This window comes from Miniopterus schreibersii (assembly GCF_964146895.1).
Source record: "Miniopterus schreibersii genome assembly, chromosome: 1".
In the NCBI taxonomy this organism is placed as follows: domain Eukaryota; kingdom Metazoa; phylum Chordata; class Mammalia; order Chiroptera; family Miniopteridae; genus Miniopterus; species Miniopterus schreibersii.
Window position 1 is genome coordinate 144,391,919 of NC_138101.1, and position 27,090 is coordinate 144,419,008.

At 39.9% G+C, this 27,090-nt stretch overlaps 2 protein-coding genes across 2 annotated transcripts in view; both read left to right on the top strand.

Moving 5' to 3' along the window:
• GANC (glucosidase alpha, neutral C) overlaps nt 1-16,995 on the top strand; it is a 67,294-nt gene extending 50,299 nt beyond the window's left edge. Inside the window, exons 19-24 of the mRNA XM_081153657.1 lie at nt 709-785; nt 4,367-4,441; nt 6,734-6,847; nt 8,044-8,156; nt 15,326-15,429; nt 16,248-16,995. Coding sequence (XP_081009783.1) covers nt 709-785; nt 4,367-4,441; nt 6,734-6,847; nt 8,044-8,156; nt 15,326-15,429; nt 16,248-16,357 — 593 coding nt within the window. The 3' untranslated portion in view covers nt 16,358-16,995. The remainder of the gene's footprint in view (nt 1-708; nt 786-4,366; nt 4,442-6,733; nt 6,848-8,043; nt 8,157-15,325; nt 15,430-16,247) is intronic.
• A 6,169-nt stretch (nt 16,996-23,164) lies between these two features.
• CAPN3 (calpain 3) overlaps nt 23,165-27,090 on the top strand; it is a 48,640-nt gene continuing 44,714 nt past the window's right edge. The window contains exon 1 of the mRNA XM_081153890.1: nt 23,165-23,814. Coding sequence (XP_081010016.1) covers nt 23,506-23,814 — 309 coding nt within the window. The 5' untranslated portion in view covers nt 23,165-23,505. The remainder of the gene's footprint in view (nt 23,815-27,090) is intronic.

A 27,090-nucleotide genomic window follows, 5' to 3' on the forward strand; every position in this document is an offset into this window, starting at 1 on the left:
TGTCACCTCTAGTTTGACCAAAACACTGTCCCTGTGGTCAACAGACCCAAGGCTTTGTTCCTACGATTATTTGATGTGGGTCTGAACTTCATTGTTCTGAGGGCCCAGTGCTTAAGGGAGTGGTCATACAAGGGCTTGTATGGGAGTTATATAAGGTTATTCTCCTGTACTCTTGTTCTTCCTCTAAGGGGGTCTAAAACCACATAACTAGTGATATGCCAAGGAAGGAAAGCTCAGGGGAGGATCCAAACCTCATGACCAGCAATGTGAAAAGTCAGGGGTTTTAAACCACATGAGCAGTGATATGCTAGGGGAGGAAAGGTCACCTTCGTTTTCCCAATTTTGCCCATTGCTAGGCACCTGGGGCTTTTGCCCTGGTCACCTTCTGTACCTGGCCCATCATCCTTGCTCTGCCATCTTTCTAACTGCTTACCACACAAAAAGAGACTGTGGGTCCCTCCCTAGAACCTCAATATACTGTAAATGGATTAGTGATAAGCAATCATACAGTCAACTCTGTGAGCACCTGTCCTTTTTCTAGCAATGCATCTCTCTGATGAACCATTGGTTCAACTCACCAAGGTCTCTACCTTTAAGAAGTTCACAGTCTAGTGGTCCTTAAAATTACAAAAGCACTCAATTAAAAGGAAAGGATGTTTTCAGACCTCTTATACTAGTATTCAACTTTATTTCTTCTCCATTTTTCAGGAAGTGCTTTATTGGTTCATCCAGTTACAGAGCCAAAAGCTACTGTGGTTGATGTGTTTCTCCCTGGATCAAATGAGGTAAGAGTAAATAACAGTCACATATTCTATGTCTCATATCTCATCCCTCATTCAGATGAATTAGCCTGTTAGGAAATAGATTTCTTCATCATGCAGTTGTGAAGACAGCCCAAATGACTATATAGCAACTACAGATTCTTGTAAGCCATGACCACTGTCTTCAGAGGTCAAGAAACTTAATGGAACAGTGGGGAGAAAGATGAATAGATGATGATAGCAGGGAGGATCAAAATGGTTCTTTATCTTTACACTTTGACTTGCGTAAGTGACTCCTTATAAACACATTGAGGTTTTAGGTCGGAATAAATTTTTAGTCTACTAAGAGGTATCAAATTCTTGGGGAAAACAAGTATAAAAAGACTTTGCTCTTTTCTGACTCTATCTGAATCCTGAGTTTTGGCACCAAAAGCTGATCTCCAGACATTCACCAAGGTGGATAAAAAATAACAACAGTGACTTCCCTCTCTGCCCCTGCAGCCTTCTACTCTTGTATTGGTTATTGTCATTGATTATTGCCATTGTATAAAATATCATCCTCTTGGAGCCCAGGGCACTGAACCCAGGCAGGGAATGGAGCAGAGGTGGGAATAAGCCAAAGGACTGCAGAGCAGAGAGCCAGTCATGGGTGATAAGAGCAACAGTCTCCAGAGACAGACCAAGGATATATCCGAAGGGGCTAGGAGAAGAGACAGGGCAGAAACTCAGGGCATCAGGCCACGGAAAGAGTGTATGGAATGGAGAGCAGGAAGGAGACAGATCCTGGAGAGGGTCCTTGAGCACTAGAGCATTGCCACAGGCTTTAGCCGACAGGGGAAGGAAGCATGAAGGATACTGAACTAACATGGGACCATCATGGCAAGATAGTGTTGGACTGTCAAGGCAAGTGATGAGGTAGCTGAACAGCCATGCTCACTGCTCAGTACTGTCAAGCGCTGTCATGGCAACACCAGGAAACCAGTGCCAGTGTTCTCCCTCCATCAAGCTTTACATGTTTGGTTGCTGCATTTGTTCCTTTTTTTTTTTTTTTAAGGTTGAATAAAATGGCTTAATGTATACTCCCTATATATTGATCTTTTGTATTGGTTTCTTGAGGCTGCTATATAACAAATTACCACAAACGTGGTGGTTTAAAATGACAAAAATGTATTCTCTCACAATACTGGAAGCTTAAGTCCAAAATGAAGGTGTTGGCAGGGTTGGTTCCTTCTGGAGGCTCTGAGGAAGGATCTGTTCCATGGCTCTCTTCAGTTTCTGGTGGCTCCCACAATCCTTGGCATCCCTTGGCTTGTAGTTGCATTACTTCAATCTATGCCTCCATCTTCACAGTGCCTGCTCTTCTGTATGTCTGTGTCTCCTCTTCCTTCTCTCTCTTATAAGGATGCTTACGATGACATTTAGGGCCCATCTGGATAATCCCAGATAATCTCCTTATTTCAAGATCCTTACCTTAGTCAAATCTGTTACCACAGAGGGTAATACTCACTTCTTCCAGGGATTAGGAAGTGATCAGGCTTTTCTCCAGAATGTTCAAGAATTATGGTCCTTGCCCTTGGTTTCTCCATTAATTTGCAGTTCTGAAGCTTAAGGCTCTTTAAAAAGCTTCCCTTGCCAAAAAGAAACTTGAAAAAAAGGTCAAATACAAGAGCTAAATAAATTGTCCTGCAAAGCATTTCTTCCAAGAGTATCTCAACTTGGTTCTAACAAAGCATAGACTCCCACTAAGAGGAACCAGCCCCCTTTCTGATTAGCCACAAACTTTTATGAATGACCTGTCACCATTACAGGCACATTGTTGTGACTAAGTAATATACTCCCTCAACACAATTTCCCAGAGCCTTCTCTAATTGTTTCTCTTGCTTACATGCTCCCAAAGCCTGGGCAGAAGAGTCAAGCCATTCCTTGCCAGGTGTTTGCCTCTCTGGTTAGCTAGTACCACATCACAGGGTGCAAGGGGAATATCTAAGGTCCCTCACTGTCATTTTCCCCATATGTCTGTGTGACCCATTCCCTCTCCTTCAAGGCTTTTCTTGAATATCTCCTCAGCAAGGCCTTCTCTGACCACCTCTTTAAGATTATAACACACACACCCTTATACTGCCTCAGTCCTGCCCTCTTTCAACCTTTCTTTTTCTCCACAGAACGGTGCCACCTTCTAACATTCTGTATATTTGCTGAGATGTTTTGTTTATTATCTGTCTCTCCCATTAGAATGTTAGCTTTTTGAAGGCCGATTTTTATCTGTTATGTTCACTGCTGCATCCCCAGCACCTAGATGGGTACCTGGCACATAGTAGGCCTTCATTAAATACTTGCTGGATAAGGAGCTTGGTGACTGAGATCTAGGTCTGGTCTACATGGTGTCCTGTACCAGTTATACCCTTTCTAGGTTGGAGATTGTTGTATATGGCACCAGAACACATACCATATACCTCTCATTCTAATTAGTTCTACAAGTGGTAGACAGGTAACCCCAAAATCTTGTTTGAATCAGTGTTTTTACCTTTCACTCCCAGCTCTTTATCTAAAGCTACTGGAATTCGCCAAAGAAAGACATTACAAGAAAAGAAACCTAAGACAATATCCCTCATAAATACAGACACAGAAATACTTGATAAAACATTAGCAAATTGAATCCAGCCAAGGAGAATACTTCATGATGAGGTGGGGTGGATCTGGCTGAATTAAGAGTTCACTGTAGCTAACCATAGTCAAGTCACAGCTCTCTCACATTCACAGCAGGACAGTGACAGACGCAACAGCCCAGCTATATAAAGGATGTGATAATCCCAGGAGGTGAACTTGCGAAGGAGACTCTGTGGCTGCCAGAAATTATGCTGAACTAGAAGAGAGAAAAAGAGGTTTTTGTTTTTACGCTGCTTCTGGTGGTATCTTAAGGATTTATCCAAACAAATTACTTTGTAGGGGTTTTTTTGGTGCTTCAGCCACTAAACCCCCTTGACAGGAACCCCAGATAAGAGTTTGAACCTCTTCCCTGAACTGTACTTTGTAAAAAAAATGATCCTATAGCAGTAATTCAAGTTTTCATTTGTTTTTCTCCAAGATCTGTTTCCTTTTCTGACACTTTCCTTTTCTCCTGCCTCATCTGTGCTTCATTTGGTTGCAGTGTGATTTCCTTTTTTATTGTTTCCTTCTCTCCTTCATCATCTTTTTCACTAATAGATGCATTAAGTTCTTATAAGTCAACTGAACTGTAAAATCCATAAGGTTAAAAACTTCGTTTTTCTGTTCGGTCATGTGTACCTAACAGTGTTAGGCACATGGTAGGTTGTTTAATTGGTAACTTTTGGATGGATGGATGGATGGATGGATGGATGGATGGATGGATGGATGGACAAATGAGTGGCCTTTTAGTCAAATTAATCTGTCACAGTAGTAGGTTAGTCTTTTGGGATCTTAAAAGTATGTTACCTTCCTAACTTCTACTCAAGATTTTTTTAAGTTATACTTATTTTAGCTTTCTGGTTATTTGAAATCAAGACAAATGGGTATTTTGCTAAATAATGAAATTGTGAGCAGAGTTGCTCATATACTCTTTTTCATTGGAGTCTGTTCCTTTTCAGTTCTGGTATGATTCTAAGACATTTGCTTCTTGGGAAGGAGCATGTACTGTGAAGATCCCAGTAGCCTTGGACACTGTAAGTTATTTTTCTCAAAAACTGTTATTTTTACCAATTGTGTTATATTAGCCTATTCGGACTGTCATAACAAAATACCATAGACTGGTTGCCTTAAAAAATAAAATTTATTGCCCTGGCTGGTGTGGCTCAGTTGGTTGGGTGTCATCCCATGCACTGAAAGTTTGCCAGTTCCATCCCCGGTCAGGGCACACTCCCCCGTTGCAGGCTCAATCCCCAGTAGGGGGTGTGCAGGAGGCAGCTGATGAATGTTTTGCTCTCACATTGATGTTTCTCTCTCTCCCTTTTTCTCTCTTTTAAATAAAACCACACAGTAATTTGTTATCTTATAATCCTGGAGGCTAAAAGTACTAGATTAAGGTGCCAACCAATTCAGTTCCTGGTGAGGACTCTCTTCCTGGCACGTAGACGCCACTTCCTTGCTGTGCCCTCACACGGCAGAGGCAGAGAGTGAGGAATGGGATCAAGGCCCCACTCTTAGGACCTCACTTAACCTTAGTTACTTCTGGAAAGGCCCTGTCTGCAAATACAGTCACATTGGAGGCTGCGGCTTCAACGTATGAATTTGGGGGGGACACAAATATGCAGTCCAAAACATGCACCTACACAGAAGGAACCAAGGACATTAGAGCTCTGCAGAATAACATGTATATATGGAGACAGAAAATAGATTAGTAGTTGCTTAGGGCTGGAAAAGGGACAGGATTTGGGGAGCAATGGTAAGTGACTGATGAGCACGGGATTCTTTTTGGGGTGATGAAAATTTTTAAAAATTTATTGTGGTCATGACTCTGAATATACTAAAAACCATTTAAATATATACTTTAAATGGGTAGCTTGTATGGCATGTGAATTATATCAATGAAGCTGTTAAAATGTGAGGAAAAAGAGTATAAAAATAATATATACTCTGATGAAACATGAAGGACAAACAACTCTTCCCTGTATACTTACATTTGTAAGTCTAAGAAAAATAGTAACACTGAAAATAGAAAGCAAACATGGTGGTCATCATACATGCCATACAGAATGTCCTTCCACAGGACCAAGTCAAAAAACATGTTTTGAATTGTAATCCTGGACCTCTAGGCCCAAAGGAATGCTATCAGTTATGATGTTAGAATCAAAGTGGCCCATCCAGGTAGAATTTCTGAAGGGAAGTTGGCTCCTGCAGCTGAATCACCACCACTGCCACAAACCCTAAGTAGTGTGAAGATTAATAAATAGGAATTGATGTTATTTTTAAAATTGTCAGTAGCAATATAAACTCCATTATAAAGAAAATGATTTCATATGTCAGCTTTCAGGTCTAGAAGAGACCTTAACATGCATCTATTCTAATCTCTCATGCTTGCAGGTGAAGACACTGAGGTTCAGAAAAGTAAAATTACTTGTTCAGGGTTGTGTCTAGATTATGGCAGAACTGAGACAAGACTCCATTCCATACTAACCTACTACCTCATTCTTTGACAGGAAAAAAAGAGACTGGCTGATGAGGGTGGTATGATAGATGTGCTTTGCTTCTTGCTGCCAACTGCGAGTCAAGCAGAGGTTCACAACCTCACTAGTCTATTCTCACTCCCTGCTTCATTTATATTCTTGTTCTCTTCTCCCTGCTTGTACTTTACTCAGAGCAAAGCACAGTTGCTATATGGTCCAGGGAGCTTTCTTACAGAGCACCGAACTGGAAGACAGGAAACCTGCTGGGCTTTCCCTGCTGGGAATGGCATTCCAGAAGACCCATGGGTATGGGTCATGCCTCCAGCCCTGTTATCAGAGTCACTTAAAGTGCCCTTGGTGGCTTCTATAACAGAAGTTTCACAAATTTACCCTCAGAATTGAGTCATTCATCCTGATGATACAGGGAATCAGGGAGCAAGACAGGTGTAACTTGCAGTGAGTAAGAACAAAATTCATCTCTCCCCAAAAAAGAAACTACCATCTTTCATCTACTAACATACCTATACACATCTGGGCCTGCTGGCACAGACAAGGTCACTCTTTAGTAGGGCCCTAGAAATAAATGCATTTGTTATATTGACAGGAAAATTAAAAATACAAAACCGAAAAGGCTACTGATAGGATAAGTAGAACAGATGATAAATTGATGAAGGGTGAGAAGTTTTTAGTGTTTGAATGCTTCCTTTTAATACCAGGGCCCCCATATTTGCCATGAATTTATATTGCTTTTGAGTCTATATTTGTAAAGAGTATACAATGAAACATTTTTAAATTCTACTTTGAAATTGCCTTATATGAATACTCCTTCGCTGAGTTTTGCTCTGTTAACAGATACCGGTGTTTCAACGAGGTGGAAGTGTGGTGCCTATAAAGACAACTATAGGAAAATCCACAGGCTGGATGACCGATTCCCCGTATGGACTCCGGGTGGCTCTAAGCACTAAGGTATTTGGAAAGTGTTACCTTTACACATTTCATGTGTTACTACTCTTATCTCTTCACAGTGGTAGCCTTTTGAGTGTGTGACTTTATGTAAGTGGTGAACCCCATCTGTGGGATAGATGCTTCAGATGTTTATCTAGAAATCAAAGTTTTGTATCATTTCTGAATCATTGTCTAGCTTGTCTGACTTGTCTGGAATTGTTCTTAAAGGAGCTCTGAGAACTAGAAGTAATGGACATTTCCTCTAGGACACTGTGACCTTTGGTGCTTTGCAGCTTGGCATTGATACCACTGGACTGAAAGGTCACTGGGGCCTAGGAAGCCTGCCACACGGATTAGCCCTGAGACTCAGTCTCCTGTAAAAGGAATACCACCCCCACACAGTGACTTCTGTTATCAGATGGCTCAAACAACTAAAATCTCCTTGGGTAAAGCCTGGAAGCATCCAGAATTGATCTGTCCTTTTAAGCCAAATGAGTCCTATAGCAGATTCCTCTCCTATCCATTTGCCCAAATACAGTACCAAACACAAATTCTTACTCATGAAAATATTATAAAATAATTAAGTTTTTTTCTTACATTCTTCTTTTCCATCTGTTTCACTTCTGCATGTTTTATTGGGCCAAACTATGTGCCTTGGGCCCATAAGAAGCCACAGAATAAAATACAAGAGACTTGAGATCTATAGCACATCAAGTGTTGTCCATGACAGTAAGCTGCCATATGGAGTGCTCTGACATTGTTTGACATGCAAAAGGAAACCTCCTACTAAAAAAAAAAAGTAGGTACTAGATACCATTCTCTACATAGTCTTCTAAAGGTAGTTGATCTCATCCATTATATACTTTTTTTTTAACTTCAGTTTCATTCTATGAACTTTTATGACCTGTTGTCACACTTTAGGATAGTATTTTCAGGGAAGCCACCTATGCCACTGACCATACTTCATAATTTAAATTTCTTCCAACAAGGCATAACTTTTTGTGCCCCTCTTACATGATTTCCTTATTTATATTATTTCACTAAAGGGTATTGATTATATATATTTGTATGACTATTTTTACAGCTTGAATATTAAGCTTTTGTTCAACAAAATTTTTCACAATTTTTAAGATCTGTTATTTCCCTTTAGGGGGTGGCTTTCTTTTCCCAGAAAGCTATTTTATAATCACATTCTCTATCTGTGATTCACTCTCCAGGGTTCTGCTGTGGGTGAATTGTATCTGGACGATGGTCATTCATTCCAGTACCTCCACCAGAAGCAATTCCTACACAGGAAGTTTTGTTTTTGTTCAGGTGTTTTGACCAACAGGTAATGACAGCTAAAAATCTGTGTGTTTTCAGAGGTAAATTATGCTACCCTTTTGCTATCCTCAAATACACAGCTGATATTTTATGATACAATTTAAAGAAGTTAATGATGAAGGCCATTTGTGGAGTATTTTCTTTTTTCAGCTTCATTCAGGTATAATTGACAAATAAAATTATAATATATTTAAAGTGTACAGTGTGATATGATATACGTATACATTGTGAAAGGATCCCACCATGGAGTTAATGAATACATCCATCACCTCACATATTTACCTTTTTTCGATGAGAACACTTAAGTTCTACACCCTTAGCAAATTTTAATTATACAACACGGTATTATCAACTATAGTCACCATGTTATACATTAGATCCCCAGACCTTATTTGTCTTATAACTGAAAGTTTTCATGTACCCTTTTATCAGCCTCTCCCTATTTCCCTCACATCCCATCCCCCAGCAACCACCATTCTACTCTCTGTTTCTATGAGTTTGACTTTTTTTTCAACATATCTCATATAAATGATACTATGCAGTATTTGTCTTTCTCTGTCTAGCTTATTTCACTTAGCATAATACCCTCCAGGTTTATCCATGTTGTTACAAATGGCAAGCTATCCATCCTTTTTAAGGCTGAGTAGTATTCCATCATGTATATATATCACATCTTCTTGATCCATTCATTCACTGACAGACAATTAGATTGTTTCCATACCTTGGCTATTGTGAATAATGCTGCAGTGAACATGGAGGTAGAAATCTCTTCAAGATAGTTATTTCATTTCCTTCAGATATATACCCACAAGTGGTAGCTCTATTTTTAATATTTTGAGGAACACCCATACTGTTTTCCATAGTTGTCATACCAGTTTACATTACCAGCAACAATGTACAAGGGTTCCCTTTTCATCACATTTCCACCAGCATTTGTCTTTTTAATAATTAGACATCCTAACAGGTGTGAGGTGATGTCTCATTGTAGTTTTGTTTTGCATTTCCCTGATGATTAGTGATATTGAGCACCTTTTCATGCACCTGTTGGCTCATATGTCTTCTTTGGAAAAATACCTACTCAAGTTCTTTGCCAATTTTTAATTAGGTTATTGTATTTATTTATTTTTTTTGCAATTGAGTTATATAAGTTCTTACTATATTTTGGATGTTAATTGTATATTTGGACATACCCTTTTTGGATATGTGGTTAACAGATATTTTTCTCCTATTCCTTAGGTTGCCTTTTCATTTTGTTGATGGTTATCCTTTGCTGTGTTTTGTAGTTTGATGTAGTACCACTTGTTTATTTTTGCTTTTGTTGCCTTTGCTTTTGGTGTAAAGTCTAAAACAATCATCACCAAGATCGATGTCAGGGGGCTTACTCCCTATGTTTTCTTCTAGGAGTTTCATGGTTTCAGGTGTACCATTTAAATCTTTACCCATTTTGAGTTGATTTTTGTGTATGGTGTAAGATAGGGGTCTAATTTCTTTTTTTTTCTTTTTCTTTTTTTGGCATGTGGATATCCAGTTTTCCCAAAAACATTTATTGAAGAGATTATCATTTCCCTATTTTATATTTCTGGGGTCTCTATTCTGTTCCATTGATTGATGTGTTTTTATGCCAATACCATACTGGTTTGATTACTATAGCTTTATCATATAGTTTGAAATAAGACATTGTAATGCCTTCAGCTTTGTTCTTCTTTCTCAAGATTTCTTTGGCTATTTGGGGTCTTCTGTAGTTCCATGTGAATTTTAGGATTTTTTTTTTTCAATTTTTATGGGGGTGACATTGAACTTGTATATTGCTTTGGATAGTACAGACATTTTAACAATATATATTTTTTAATATATCTTTATGGATTTCAGAGAGAGGAAGGGAAAAGAGAGATAGAAACATCAGTGATGAGAGAGTTGTCATTGATCAGTGGCCTGCTGCATGCCCCTGACTGGGGATGGAGTCTGCAACCTGGGCATGTGGCCTGACTGGGAATCGAGCCTCGATCTCCTGGATCCTAGTTCGATGCTCAACCACTGAGCCACGCCTGGCCGAGCTAACAATATTCTTTTAACCAGGAACACATAATATCTTTTTATTTGAGTCTTCAATTTCTTTCATCAATGTCTTATAGTTTTCAGTGTGCAGATTTTTCACTTCCATGAGTAAATTTATTCCTGATTATTCTTTTTGATGCTATTATAAATGCAATTGTCTTCTTAATTTCTTTTTTTAATAGTTTATTGTTAATGTGGAGAAACACAACTATTTTTGTATATTGATTTTGTATCCTTCAACTTTACTGAATTTGTTTATTCTAATAGTTTTTTGGTGGAGTCTTTAGGGTTTTCTATATATAATATCGTATCATCTGCAAATAGGTAATTTTACTTTTTTCTTTCTGATTTGGATACCTTTTCTTTCTTTTCTTTCTTTTTTTGCCCCTAATTGCTCTGGCTAGAATGTCCAGTACTATGTTGAATAAAAGTGGCAATATTGGATATCCTTGTCATCTTTGAGTATGTTAGTTGTGGGCTTGCCATAAATGGCCTTTATTAAGTTGATATGTTCCTTCTATATCTAATTTTTTGAGAGTTTTTATCATGCAAAAATGTTGAATTTTGTCGAAAGCTTTTTCTACATCATATGTTTTTTAAATTAAATGTATTAGGGTAACAGTAGTTAATAATATTTTATAAATTTCAATTGTACAAGATCATATGATTTTTATCCTTCCTTTTGTTAATGTGGTGTATCACATTTATTGATTTGTTATGTTGAACCCTCTCTGCATCCCAGGGATAAAACCCACTTGATTGTGATGTATAATCCTTTATATTGGAATGAACTGTTGAATTCAGTTTGCTAATATTTTTTGAGGATTTTTACATCTGTATTCATCAAGGATATTTCCCTATAATTTTCTTTTCTTGTAGTCCCCTTGCTGGCATTGGTATCAGGGTAACGCTAGCCTTGTAAAATGAATTTAGAAGTGTGTCCTCTCTCTCTCTCTCTCTCTCTCTCTCTCTCTCTCTCTATACATATATATATATATATATATATATATATATATATATATATATATATATATATATATATTGTGTGTGTGTGTGTGTGTGTGTGTGTGAGTTTGAAAAGGATTTGTATTAATTCTTCAAAGTTTGGTAGAGTTCACCAGTGAAACCATCTGGTCCTAGACTTTTCTTTGTTGGGAGGTTTTTAATTACTGATTTAATATCTTTACTAGTAGTAATTGGTCTGTTGAAGTTTTCTATTTCTTCATGATTCAGTATTGGTAGGTTGTATGTTTCTAGAAATTTATCCATTTCTCCTAGCTTATCCAATTTGTTGGCGTATAATTTTTTACAGTAGTTTCTTATAATCTTTAGTATTTCTGTAACATAAAATGTAATGCCTCCTTTCTCATTTCTGATTTCATTTGAACCTGCTTGCTTTTTTCTTGGTGAGTCTAGCTAAAGGTTTATCTCTTTTGTTTGTCTTTTCAAAAAACCAGCTTTCAGTTTCATCGCTCTTTCCTGTTGTCTTTTTAGTCTTCATTTATTTCTGCTCTGATTTTTATTATTTCCTCCCTCCTACTAACTTTGGGCTTAGTTCTTTATTTCTAGTTCCTTGAGGTGTAAAGTTGGGTTGTTTATTTGAGATCTTTCTTTTTTCTTAGTATAGGCATTTATTGCTATAAACTTCCCTCTTAGAACTGTTTTGCTGTGTCCTTTATGTTTTAGTATATTGTGTTTTTATTTTCATTTGTCTCAAGATACTTTATTTCTCTTTTGATTTCTTCTCTGACTCATTAGTTGTTCAGGAGCATGTTGTTTTATCTCCACATATTTGTGAATTTTCCAGTTTTCTTCTTGTAATTGATTTCTACTGTCATACAATTATTGTCAGAAAAGCTTGATATAATTTTGGTCTACTTAAATTTAAGAGTTGTTTTGTGGCCTAACATATGATCTGTGCAGGAGAATGTTCCACGTGTGTTTGTGTGTGTAGTCAGCTACTGTTGACTACCTATTAGATCCATCTGGTCTAACATGTAGTTTAAGTACAATGTTTCCTTATTGATTTTCTGTCTGGATGATCTATTCATTGTTGAAGTGGGGTAGTGAAGTCCTCTACTATTATTGTACTGCTAACTATTACTCCCTTCAAGTCTGTTAGCATTTGCTTTATATATTTTAAGAGCTCAGATGTTGGGTGCATAAATATTTACAAATGTTATATCCTCATAATGAATTGACCTGTTTATCATTGTATAATGATCTTTGTTGTCTCTTGTTACAGTCGTTGGCATAAAGTCTGTTTTGTCTTATATAAATATAGCTACCCCTGCTTTCTTTTGGTTCTTATTTGCATCAATATCTTTTTCCATTCCTTCATGTTCACTCTGTGTATGTCCTTAAAGCTGAAGTGACTCACTTAAAGGCAGCGTATAGTTGGTTCTTGTTTAGCCGCCATTCAGCAACTCTATCTCTTTTGATTGGATAATTTAGTCCAAATATATTTAGAATAATTATTGATAGGTATAGACTTACTGTTGCCATTTTGTTCATTGTTTTCTAGCTATTTTGTAGTTTCTTTGCGCCTTTCTTCCTTGCTTTTTCTCTTCCTATATAATTTGATGGTTTTCTGTAGTGGCATTCTTTGATTCCATTCTCTTTATCATTTGTGTATTTACTATAGGTTTTGGCTTTTTGGTTACCATGAAGCTTACATAAAACATCTTTTAATTATAACAGTATATTTTAAACTGATGACTTACTTTTTAACACACACAAAAAAACTCTACATTTTTACACTTTCCTCCCCACCTTTGTTTTTGGTGTCATAATTTTGTTTTTTTATAATATGTGTCATTAAAAACTTTTGTAGTTATATTTATTTTTAATACTTTTGTCTTTTAAACTTTATACAAAAGTTATAAATGATTTATCCACAACCATTACAACCTTACAGTATTGTAGATTTAACTATATATTTACTTTTACCAAGGAGTTTAATACTTGCATATATTTTCATGTTCTTAGTTAGCATCCTTTCATTTCGGCTTCATGAACTCCCTTTAACATTTCTTGTAGGGCTGGCTTAGTGGTGATGAATTCCTTTGGCTTTTATTTGTCTGGAAAACACTCTCTCCTTCAAGTCTAAAGAACAATTTTGCCAGGAGAGTATTCTTGGTTGGCAGGTTTTTTTCTTCTTTGAATATATCATCTCACTCCCTCCTGCCTTGCAAGTTTTCTGCTAAAAATTTTTCTGATAGTCTTATGGGGTGTCTTGTACATAACAAGTTACCTTTTTCTTGCTGCTTTTAAGATTCTCTTTGTTTTTAACATTTGAAAATTTAATTGTAATGTATCTTGGTGTGGGTTCTTTAGATTCCTCTTTTTTTGTTACTCACTGGGGTCCTTGATCTGGATGTCTGTTTCTTTCCCCAGGTTAGGGAATATCTTAACCATATTTCTTTGAATAAGGTTTCTTCCCTTTTCTCTTCTCCTTCTGGGACTAATATAATGCATATATTGGTTCACTTGAGGGTGTCCTATAAATCTGTTAAGCTATCTTCACTCTTTTTTTATGTTTTTTTCTTTCTTTTTGATCCTCTGATTGGATGAATTCCACTGCCCTATATTTGAATTAACTGATCCTTTCTTCCACTTGATCTAATCTGATATTGAAACCCTCCATTGAATTTTTCAGTTCAGTTATTGTATTTTTCAGCTCTATGGTTTCTGTTTGGTATACTTTTTTATATTTTCTATCACTTTGTTGAAACTCTCTCTGTGTTCAGGCATTACTTTCTGATGTTGGCATTTGTTTGATTATTATTTTGAACTCTCTATCATGTAAATAACTTATCTCTATTTCATTAAAGTCACTTTCTGTAGACTAATAATGTTCTGTTGTTTGTAAGATACTCCCTTGTTTAATTTTCCTTGACTCTCTGTGTTGGTTTCTGCCCATTAGATAAAACATCCTCCTCTTCTAGTCCTAACAGACTGGTTTTGTGAAGGAGATGAACTTCATCACTCAGCCCGGCCTGAGCTCCTGGTTGCTTCTCAAGCTTTTGTGATTATCCAAGCAGCCATCTTTGTTCTTAGTTGCTGCTAGTAGTTGAGGATGTACCAAGACCCATCAGTGACCCAAAGCGGGGAATGTAGTCAGCACCTAGATGCAGGCTGATTAGAGGACCTCCAGGCCGTAGCTGTAAAAATTTGCAGTCATACTCCTTCCAGGGAGAAATTGGGAAATGGGTGTTTTGCCTGCTCCCTCTTTGCTGAGCCCTGAGGGGATAGTACACCCATTAACAACTGCTTCTTTGTTTGATATAACCCTGTGGAACTTATAAACATGAATAAACACTGTTGGCTATCAGAGTTAGATGATTTGGGGGCCTAATCCCCAGGTGGGAGACTTAAAAGTTGGGATGCTAGAAGTGTAGTCCAAATCTTTCACTCTTCATGGAGAGGCTGGGAGTTGGGGTTCCCTCCCAGTTGTATGGCACTATGCGGGGGGGGGGGGGCGGTTTATGGAATGTCTCAGCCATTCCTGCCTGTTTTGATGTGGGTATTTTTTCAGTCACCAAATGTGTAGGACTCAGCAAGTTTCTGGATTTCTCTTAAAGTGAATTACTCCATGTGTAGCTTTACATTTGGTTCATCTGTGGGAAGAGGGAAATTCAGGAACCTCATATGTCACTGTCTTGGTCTGGAGTCCTCTGGAGTATTTTTTCCATCACTCTATGAACCTGCCTTCCTTATTGTCTCCATTCTTCTTTCCTTCTCGCTCTAAAAGAATTTTTTTTAAAGAATTCAATTGAAGTTCCCATTAGTCCCATTTATTCAACCATTCAAAAATTCATTAAGTATTTTATTTCTTACAATTGAATTGCCATGTCCAAGTCACATTTGTGACTTCCATGTCCTTAAGTGATTTCTCTCCAAATGACATCTTAAAAAAAAAAAGATTAGTTTGGCTCCTGGTTACTTAGCCTTCATCATGTAGAGTCATCTGTTTCCACCTTTTCATCCTGGTAAATATGATAACTGTATGGTTCAGGCTTCCATAGGAGAAGATGGGAAGGGAACCAACAAGGCTGGGGATGTTGGGCCTGTTAACCCCTCTTTCTCTTCTTTTCTTAATGCCATTTATATTTATTTCAGTTGTGCTGATGAGAGGGGTCATTATCCCAGCAAGTGTGTGGTGGAGCAGATCTTCATCCTAGGTCTCAAGAAGCAGCCATCTTCTGTGACCACCCACTCATCTGGTAAGGAAACAAGCCATTTATTTTTATAAACATAGACATATCTGAGGTGAAGAGATGATTAGCCCTAAAACTGGCATAATGTACTTAGCCAAGTAGACTCTGCACTTTCTGGTAGAAGCCAAATATGCTAGTATCTAGATGGAGCAAGGCCATCCTGCTTCTCTTCATCAACTGGTCTTTCTGCTCACTGTAAGCTGTCCACGTTTTTTTTTTAAGGTAAATTAATTTGGGCTTGAAATAATATTGTGGCTTCTCTGAATATTTTTAACAAAAACTGTAGATACCTGAAGCCCTATTCATGTTTATGGAGTTTCTTAAAGGACATAGGATGAGATATATCCTTTCTAACCTACTGAATTTCTTGGACAAAGTACTTTGTTCCTTCCAATCTTGCATTCAAAACAATGGAGTGTGCCTGGCTGGGCATAGCTCAGCGGTTGCAAATCAACCTAGGACCCAGGAGATCACAGTTCAATTCCCAATCAGGGCACACACCCGGGTTGTGGGCTTGATCCCCAGTGAGGGGTGTGCAGGAGGCAGCCGATCAATGTCTCTCTCTCTCTCCCTCTCCCTTCCTCTCTCTGAAATCAATAAAGATATAAAAAACAAAAAACAAAAAAACAGAAAACAAACAAACAAACAAAAAATAGAGTGTTTTGTGTTTAAAAATGTATGGAAGTGCATGGGTAAAGATGGTAGGTAAAATACTCCAGAGTATAAGGTTTTATGACAGAGTCAGAAACATTTCAGATACAAAGAAAAAAATTTTCTCTCCTAGATGTTCATTAAACGTTCCCTTTTATTGTCTTGATATTTAGAAAGTAAAGATCAGCCTGTGGCTTTTACATATTGTGCCAGAACATCCACCCTGAGCCTGGAGAAGCTCTCACTGAACATTGGAACTGACTGGGAGGTCCACATTAAGTGACAGAGAAGTGCATCTGGTGATGAGTACCGGGAGCGGCCTGTACCCTTCAACCTTTCCCTTGGCGTTTTTTGAGATTTGTGCTGTGTACTAATTGACTACTCTGGCTCAAAAAATCTTCCATTAGTCATCAGTTTACTAATGAATGATATATGTTAGTTTTTACATTTTTGGATGTATTAGTAATACTCCTTTAGATGTATTAGTAATACTCAAGCACCACCTCTTCTGGATGCAGGGAGCCCTGAAACATTTATAAGGTTTCTTATTTTCCATTGCTTCTCAGGCCGTGGCCCTGTGGTAAGCACCGCAGGCCAGTAAGTGGCTTCTCTTTGAGCATGGCAGGGTGGGTGTGTTTCATGTGAGATGTGGGCCATGCCCACTGACTGTGGCCCATCTGTGGAAGGTTGCCTCTGGCAAAGTCACTCTGGCTATAGCAGCTGAGTTGCTCAAGGCCTATTTCCAAGTGAACAGCAGCCTTCGGCACCCCCCACAGTTATCTTTCACCCCCTTAGACATGGGCAAAACAATCCTTTTCTGCTTGCACTGCATACACTGCAGCAACAGGGAGTTTTTCTCCCTAGACATTGACTCAGGAGTACAAAGGTTCTTTTTTCTGTTGTGCTTTTTGGCCTCTAAAGTTCCAAATTAATCTTCTTAAAATTCTAATTTCTTTATATTAATTGTTTTTATTAAATACTGTCTACTAAGCAAAGAATATTTGTACCATGGATACAATATAAGTAATAATAATTAATTATATAATTAATAATAAGCTATAATTAATCATAATAAAATAGCCCGGCCAAGCGTGACTCAGTGGTTGAGCATCAACCTAGGATCCAGGCAAGTGGGGTTCGATTCCTGGTCAGGGCACATGCCTGGGTTGTGGGCTTGATCCCCACTTGGGGGCGTGCAGGAGGCAGCTGATCAATGACTCTCTCATCATTGATATTTCTACCTCTCTCCTTCCCCTTTCCTCTCTCTGAAATCAATAAAGATATATTTAAAATAATAATAATAATAAATACCCATGTCCTCACCACTGAACTTCATAAATAGAACATATGGCTTTGACCTGGGTAACTAAGGCAAGTGAGGCACTTACCTTGGACACACACAAAAACTGTGTGACAAAAAACAACACAGTAACCAAAATAAACCATATTTAAATGCAACATTTTTAAAAATCAAAATTAATGCAGAAAATCCATAATTAACAAAATATACAAAATTTAAATACAGACAGCATCAGTATTACTGAGTTTTCCTTTTGCCTCTGGCTCCAGTACAGCTTGGTGTGGGATAGAATATACAACATACCTGTTCCTCAGGATGCTCCCTGCTCTGGAGACCCCAGTGACCTCCTGCTGCCTGCCACAGCATCTGCTGGGGCAGCCTCATGTCCTCAGCACTCCTCAACATGCACATTTTCTTTTCAGGCTTCCTCCACTTAGCAATTCGCTAACTGCCACCTCTGTGCCTTCTGTTCCCTGGGCCCCAATATCCACCCCTCCCTCTGCCTGTGCACATCTGACCATCTGTCCACTCCCAACTCAAATCCTACTTTGCCATTAAGCCTTTCTAACTACCCTAACACCCCCGTTGCCCTGCACCCATGAGCAGTGATTTTCCCCTCCTCTGAAATCCTGCCCCAGTTATATTACGTGCTCTAACTTAGCATTCTCAGGGATCATCCCTTAATGTTTCAGGTTTGTCTGCCTTGTTCCCCTGCTAGACTGTATGTTCCTCAAGAGCATATTATATTTGTCTTATATCTGCCAGAGCACCATTATACTTGGCTTTTAGCAAGCATTGACTGTAACTGGTTAACTGATGGATTTGATTGATTAAAAAGTGAGAATTGAGTATATTTGTTTCTGATTCACTTTTCTGACATAGGGACTCTTCTCTCTAGAGGCATATACACTGTGCATTTCCTTGTGCACATATTTCATTGCATTAGTTGAGATTTGAGTAAGCTCACATAGATATATGCAGATTCTTTGCTCTTATTTCTATAAGTTTTGCAATTAAGGAGAAAAGAAGAAGCCTACATCAGCTGAAGTTGTATTTCTTAGTTTCAAATTTCTCTTGCCTGAAAACTAGGTGCTCTTACCTAATACAAATGATGATTTTAATAGCATTTAAAGCTAAATAATTAAAACCTATATTCGGATCAACATTTATTACACATCTATTTTTCCATTTAAATATTTTTGGAGGAAAGAATGAAACAATAACTACTAGAGTAAATTACTGAGAAACTGCTCTGTCTTGACCCAGAACTATACTGAAACATTTAACCAGAGACATTGAGTGGAGAGAAATACAGCCTGGTGTTGTTTTTCATTATTTCTGTTTTTATTGCATCTCACATTTTACCCACCTTCTATTTCTGAAGCTATGTACCAGAGAGCTGTGTGGGGCTGAGCTGGCCTATAGGTGTTCTGTTACCTTGTACTTCTTGATATGTTTTCTCAGGAAATTGGATTTTATGTAAGAAACTAGAACCACTTCAACAGAGCTTCAAACGAAGCTCTAAAATGAATGCATGTGTCTTTCCCTCAAGACTTAAATGCCAAGGAATGAGTTGACAAATCAGTTTAAAAGCAGAAACTGGCTGCCCTGGCTGGGTGGCTCGGTTGGCTGGAGCATCATCCCTTTCACCAAAAGGTTGTGGGTGTAACTGGTCTGGGCGTGTATGGGAGGCAACTGATCGATGTTTCTCTCTCACATCGATGTTTCTCTCTCCTTTCCTCTCTCTAAAATAAATTAAAAACAAACAAACAAAAACATATCCTAGGGTGAGAATAAAAGAACAAAACAAAACAGAAACAGAAACTGCCCAATAAAAATATGGGCAAAAGAAATTAAAACAGACAAAATAAACATGAAAGATGCTCAGCCTTATTAATAATCAAACAAATGATTTTTTTTTTAATTTTTCTTTGCCTGATTGGCCAGAGGGAAGACTGCAGTTCTGGAATTTGGTCTGTGTGCAGAATTCCTTCACTTTTTCACATCCCTTTCCGTATCAGGGTATTATAATGATAAACAGCAGAAACACAGTCAAAACACATAAATATCTGGAGCTGAATGGTTTTTAGCTCATAATTGACCAGCCTACCCAAAAGCCTTTTTGGTAATGGAATTCCTATGACAATATCAGGCATTTCAGTCTGCTTTTAAGATTCCATATATCAACCCCTTGGAATGTCCTGCATAATTCCAGCAGGGGCACTCTAGGCTAAAATAATGTCTCAGCCCAGGAAATAGAAAGCCAACAGCAGCTCCACTGGAAACAGATAATGAGGCCATATAACTAGCATTCTAGGAGAAATAAAGGGACACTGGCATCTGATATCAGATCTGCCTGTCCTATGACCAGCCTTGCTAAAGACTGTGGTGCCACAGCAAGGCCAGCCAGAAGGAGGCAGCTGCTTCTTGACAGTTGTTTCCAACAGGGCTGATGGTATTAGATTCCTCTCCAGTCAGAACTCGGGGAAGGGAAGCCCTGACTATTTATATGCAAGGATCCAGAGATCTTATGCCTAATTTATGTTACTGGAGTCTTAGGTATTTACCCCTTCACTGGAAATCGGGAGACCTGGAGTCTAGTTTGGTTCTGCAGTGAACTAGCTGAGTGATCTTTGCCATGTCATTTAATATCTCTAGGCCATGGTTTCCTTATCTGTTAAAGAGATAATCTCTAAAACAATAAGTTTTCCATGACTTAACTAAAATACAGCAGGTATCTCAAGTTTCCTCGGTCGTAAAATGGGATTAATGAAACCTGCAGGGTTGTCCTACAGATTAGAAATATCTATGCATATGGAAAGGAAAAAATAGTAACTTTACTTTTGAGAAAGCTGATAAACACCACCCTAGCCAAGTAGTCAAGCTGACATCACCTATAATAAAACACATCAATATCATGTACCTCTAGATATGATTTAATGAGAAGGGCACACTACCTCTATGATATTCTTCCCCCAAATCCATAATCTTAGTCTAATTATGTGAAAAACATCAAGTCAAGGGACATCCTACAATACAACTGACAAGTACTCTTCAGAAGTGCCAAGGTCATGAGAGAGAAAGACTGTGGAACTGTCAGGGATTGAAGGACACTAAGGAGACATGACAACTGAAATTCAGGATCCTAATTTGGATACTGCAACAGAAGGAAGAAAAAAAAATTAGTGGAAGCACTGAATAAATACAACATATGTCTTGTAGTTTAGTTAATAGAATTATGCCAACATTAGCCTCTTGGTTTTGATCACTGTACCATGGTTATATAAGGTGTAAACACTAGGGGAAGCTGGGGTGAAGGCTATACAGGAACTTTATGCACTTACTACCTTTGTGACACTTTCATAAGTCTAAAATTACTTTAAAATTAAAAAATTTTTAAACTATGGGATGTGGCTAGCTTATCCTAGGCACTTATTGAATGATAGGTGTTATAACGGTTGTTGAATCAAAGAAATATTTATTATTTGCTTCCAACAGTTGTTGAATCAAAGAAATATTTATTGGTGGAAAAGACAGTGATATGGAGCCATTAATTGGCCTTGTTGCTGCAATAGAAATCATTCCAGCCACAGATATTGCATGACCTTGGCTAAAAAAGAGGGCATCTGTAATACTTTCAACAATAAAGATTTTTCTTAAAAAACTAGTTCTTTATCCTTGAAGAGGCTTCTGCGAATTGAAATGTGCAGCTGTTTATATGCTCATTTTCTACCCATTGCTCATGGGCTCAGTTTGGATTTCTTCCTGATAGTATGTATCACTACAGCCAGGTAGCTGAATAAACCTTGAGTTTGGACCTGCTAATCTGAGAGGGGGTTTTATCCACCGTAATGGGTAGAGCAGAATGAATAGCACTTTGCACTCTGTTTGTTTGATATTCCCACCCTGCTGTGATAATTCATTTCTGTCACACCCTCGTCTCAGTTGCTAACAGATGGAGCTGGCTTAGACAGCTGAGCAAAGAAAGATCAACATGTGTGTGGCCCAGAGAGAGCTCCTCCCCCCAGGGGCAAATCAGCCAAGAAACTTTCACTACATTGGCAAAGCAATGAGAAATGTAAGAAAGTCCTCCTCACATAGGGAAAGTTCATTCAGGAAATGCACAACACGTATTTATTAAGAGCTTAACTCTGAGGGCGGAGTAGGGACACAGTTCCCATCTTCACAGAGCTTACAGTCTTGTAAGCAGACAGGAAGTTCAAGAAACAGAAACAGTAAAATGTGGGTCACTGCTATGAATCTCAAGGTGGGATAGACAGAGCACTGAACTGGGACTCAAAATGTATGATGCTGGGGAAGAAAACTCCCCCTCTGCTCTCCATGCCATTGGTGAGTTAGAGGGTGGAAGACATTCTTTTTAGAGGCTCCTTTAGTGCAGGCAGGTAACAAGCCTCTGATTAGAGACACTGTGACCACATGATCCTGGCAGATTGCACCTACCCTGGTGCTGTACACGTGGAAGATGTTCACGCTCATAGAGTGAGTGCTGCCTGGCACCAATGAGTGCCTGTCACTCAACTCGATCTAACCTTAAAGTAACATTAACTTCAGGCCATCTAACAACATTTATTGAGTACTTAAGACAATCCTGGCACTATTAAATGTTTTACATAAATTAACTTAATTTTTACAACTGCATAGCAGAATGACTATCATTATACACATTTTATAGGTGAGAAAACTGAGACATTGGAAAAAAGGAAGAAGTAACTCACCTAACGTTAGATAGGCACAGCCAGTGAACAGCGCGCCCAGACTGGGAACCTCAGCAGTCAGCCCTCAGAGGCTGCCCTCCTCTATCTGCCTCTCCAAGAGTAGCAGTAAAGATCTTTGGGCATTTCCTTGGAGGTCCAGGAGGATAGGCTAATGGTTCCTACAAGGTGCAACTCCAGGCACAGAGCTCCCCAAACTGCAACCCCAGGGATCAAGAGCCTGGTTGTACTCCCTATTTCAGCTGTCACTTCCCACCTTCTCTCCTAGCCTCTAACCTTGGGAACAGGCAGGGCTGCAGTCTGAGACAAGCATCCACTCAGCCACACTTGGAATGCGGCCATCTCCTTACAGCCTGTGTAGCAGCTACAGTGGGCAGAGGCCAGGCAGACACTGCCCTTCCCCAGAGCCCTGAAACCAACTTTCGGTATGACATCCCTGGACTTGACCACCAGCCTGGTTCAGTATCCAGTTCCAACTCTGACTCAAGTGACTGACGTGGCATGCCGGGATAAAGTGTATTCAGATGCACTTTGTTTATTTTGGGGGTGGGGAGAGACAAGAGGTGGCTATATCAAATGGGCAAGAAGGGACAACTGAGGACTGCTGAGTGGCATTTTCCATCTGGACAGCTCTACTCAGCGCTGACACCAGAACATTCTAGAAGAGTTACCAACTCCAATTGAAATGTTCTGATATCCTAGAGTTTTAGAAAGTAAAAATCATGCCCTCAAAAATGCCTAGAATATTCTCCCAGAATTCAGTATCTCACCCTTGTTAGCTTTTTTCCCCAACAGTTTTCCAATAATTTGGTGTCCAATAATTTGATAGTCTGTGAAACAGACAATTCAATAACACATCAGCAGTTCTTTGCTAATTTTCAGTGTTCAACTTACTCGAATATTTCTCTTTCGTTTCCTGACAACACCAGGACTTAACGGCAGCACGCAAACGCCCCGAGCCGGGTCCTTCTCTCTCGACCACAGTCCAAGCTGCAGGCTAGCCTCTCTCTTGCTCTCATACTCATGATCTTTTTTCAGGTCTATTTTTAGTTTTCCTGGCTCAAGCTTCTTCAGGCCACTGTAACACAAGCCTCACTCTCTTTCTCTCCCTCTGGCATGTATGCTGCTGGTAGGAGCCCCCCCAGGTAAAAACTGGGGCATAAACCCTTTAGCTCTCCTTCCTCAGGAAAGCATATGGCTTCGGGATCACAGCTCAGTTTTTAAGACGGACGCAAGCTGGACGACCTTCTGATGGGCTTTAAACTTTGAATTGGATGTGGACATTTTTCTCTCAGATGACAGAATCACCCCAACTTCCCCTTTGCAGTTGCTTCCTTTCCTTGAAGGTAGCTGTATCTTGTTTTCTTTAAAAATCTGTTCCTTCCATATTTGCCTGCCATGCCAACGGTCATTAGCCCATCTGTGACCCCGCAGACAGGGGCCGAGCCCAAGTCCCCAGGGCCAGTTCTCCACCCAGCCCAGGGCAAGACCACTGAGGCTGGGGGCGCCAACCCAAGTGGCATCTACTCAGCCATCATCAGCCGCAATTTTCCTATTATCGGAGTGAAAGAGAAGACATTTGAGCAGCTTCACAAGAAATGTCTAGAAAAGAAGGTTCTTTATGTGGATCCTGAGTTCCCACCGGATGAGACCTCTCTCTTTTATAGCCAGAAGTTCCCCATCCAGTTCGTCTGGAAGAGACCTCCGGTGAGTAGCTTACTGGTTGCTGGCTGGGTTTTGGCCTCAGAGGAGTCCTCCCACTCAGCACCTCCCCACGGCTCCAAGGTGCGCATGGCGCTGGGGGAAGGGTCCTGGCAGCAGCTCCGCCAGCTCTGTCCTCCAGTGAGGCAGGGCTGCTCCTCTCTTTTGCTCTTTCTCTTTCTCTTTCTGAAAAACATTCTGCTTTCTATAAAAGTAATTGGAACTCCGTTTAATTCATCCTATAAAAATAAATATTCCTTTCCCAAAACATATTCCAAACAATCTAGATCTGGCCTCTCTGTTTAAATATCTTGCATCTTTATAAGATTCCTTTAATTTCTTGGGCAACAGTCATGATGTTCTTCTTCAGTTTGCCAGTAGCCCTGTCTTTGTGAAACACAGAAGCCCTGGAGAGAGGGGAGTGGCAGGCAAAGACTACTTCTTCATGCATAAAATGTTAGGATTGGAAGAAGAAACACTGGCAATTGTTTTGTCCATATACCTCGCCTCACGAATGAGGAAATAAAGGCATGCCAGAGTGAATTATATCCAGAGAGCCCATGACAGCCTAGATTTAAACCCTTTCTCCTCTAGCTAACTCTTCCAGCCTCCAGGTTTCATTTACAGTGATCCCTGGCTCCCTCCTCTGATCATACCGCCAGTATGGCTCATGTTCTTAATTCAAAAACTATTTGCTGAGCATCTACTAGAGCCAGAAACCAGGCAAGTACCTGGGGAGAGAGCAGTGAGTAAGAAAGACAAAAATTCCTGCTCTCCTGGGGCCTAGCTTCCTGAGGGGAAGATGGGCATTGAACAAGGGTGACTGTCAGGAGACAATGTCCAGGGAGCTATGGGACCATCAGGCAAGGAGAGCTCACCTGGTCCAGGGAAGTAAAGCCTCCCTGAGGAAATAATTTACCCTGAGGCTCAAAGCTATTGATTAGTTTGATCAAGTTAGGTTGAGGCCCAGTGCTATTCATTAGCCATGTTTTTCTTTTTAACCTGAAATGAAATATCCAACAACCCTGTTCTCACCCTGCGTGTTCCACAGGGCTCCTTTCCTCTCCTGACAGTTCTGCGGCGAGGCCCATGACTGTCTCCAGGGCCCTCAGTTTAGAAGTGAGGACTTGAAAGAACTTTAGTCTTTAACTCAGTTGCTGCCCTGCTGCTAGGGTACTGGGACATGTCACACACACACACACACACACACACACACACACACACACAGAAATATCTTCAACAACACCACTCCAGCCCCCCCACCCATGCCTTCAGGATGAGTCCAAACCCCTTGGCTGAGATATGGGCCCTTCTCAAGCTGGCCTTGCCCCTCTGTGCATCTCATCTTCACCCTCTCCCCTTGGGCCCTGACATATTCAGCTGTTCTCTTGTTCCAAGTCTTCTCATACCTGGAGGCCTTTGCCTGTGCTGTCCATCCGTCTGTCTGGAATACCCTTGTTTTCACCTCACTGACTCTTCCTCACCCTCTCTCCAAAACCCTGTTCAGGTGTTCCTTCCTTCAAGCTTTCTCACTTCTGTTGTCCATCTTCTGAGATCAAGGGCCATTCCTGCTCATCTTTTGACCCTCTTACCCAGCAACGGGCCAGGCCCCCAGTAGGTCCTCAGCTGCTGCTGGTGAATGAAACCCCACATCTGAAGCACTGAGCACTGAGAGAAGAAATCCCTGCCTGCCAAGGCTGGGAGCTCCTAAAAGCCTTTTCTAATACAACTGTGAGAAAAAGCAAAAAAAAAAAAAGTATATATACTGTGCTTAGTGACATCATTGCTGGATTTTAGCCTTAAAAGTTAGATTTCCATAGTAATAAAAGTGTTTTAAGGTTCTGTAATGCTCTAAGTACTAGATCGATCCTAAAACTTATACTGTCAATATCAGTGTGACATGAGGGGCACCGATAGACCTGTCTGTCCCAAACTTTGCTCCTACCACCAACAAAAGTCCTGAATTTTCTACTGTTGCTAAAGGTCTAGGTAGCAAAGCCCACTTTTGGTTTAAATGCCCCTTTTCCTGGGGTAAAATTGAGGGAACACTGCCTATTGGGTTTATTATCATAAATTAGCACATAGAATAAGAGATGGTCAGAGTTGGAATGAATCTCAGAGATGTGGTCCAGCCCCTCACATACAGACAGGAGAGGTGATTAAGGTCCAGAAAGGGCAAATGACTTATTCATAGTCACACAAGTTGGTTGAAATTGAAAAACTGGAATGACTTCAGAACTTTCTGAAACAGAAAGCACTCTCGGGAGTCATAAGTTTTCCTTGTACTCCACAGATGTAGTCACCTTTGCCAGGCTTGAGCAGTCTGAAAAGGAGACTATGTCTAGGAGAGGCCTTCCTGCTTTTACTATCTAACACACAGAATCACTGAAAACCAGTATGATCTTTTTCCCCACAATCGAGAATTACTTATTACAACCAGATGATGATGATGATGATGAAGGGAGAATTATTCTCAGCCAATGATCATTCTAGTTAAGATAACATGCTGCACTTTCAGTCTTTCCCTCCTGCAAAATGATAGACTCAGGCCACCTGTCCCCGGCACACCTGTAATCTCTCCTCCCACCTGCTGACCTGAGCGACCTCACTGCCTTTCCTTCTCTATTAGAGAGCATTGTCATGGAGTCTCCAGGCCAAAACAACCTGATTCATCTCCCCTTTTCTTACGTGACCTATTTCTAGGATCAGAAGGCAAACAGCCCTGCCAGCATGGCTTAGCCGTTAAGCATCGACCTACGATCCGGGAGACCTCAGTTTGATTCCCGGTCAGGACACATGCCCGGGTTGCAGGCTCGATCCCCAGCAGGGGACATGCAAGGGGCAGCCTGTCAATGACTCTCTCTCATCATTGATGTTTTTATCTCTCTCTCTGAAATCAATAAAATATATTTAAAGAAAAAAGAAAGCAAACAAACCATATAATACTTCCCAATTGTTAAACCACATTTTCTTGATGACAAACCCCTGGGTAGACAAGAATGGTTTCTAGAATAGAGCTTCTGGGAGACTGATTACTCTTGCCCAGTATCACTGTGGACAGGTGTGGGAGGGAAACAAATGTGCCATTCTGTGCGGTGGGGACTTCAGTCACACAACACTGCTGGCCTCTCTCCTCCCCTGGATGGATTTGTAAAGAGAACCTGACCTGTGAAGCTCAGTCCTTGTCTTCCTTTTCCCTCCGGGGAGCAAGCTACCTGCTCCTCCCCTGGCAAGCCGTACAGAGGCAGGTCCTCATAGAGAATCCTGCAGAGGTCCTGGGCC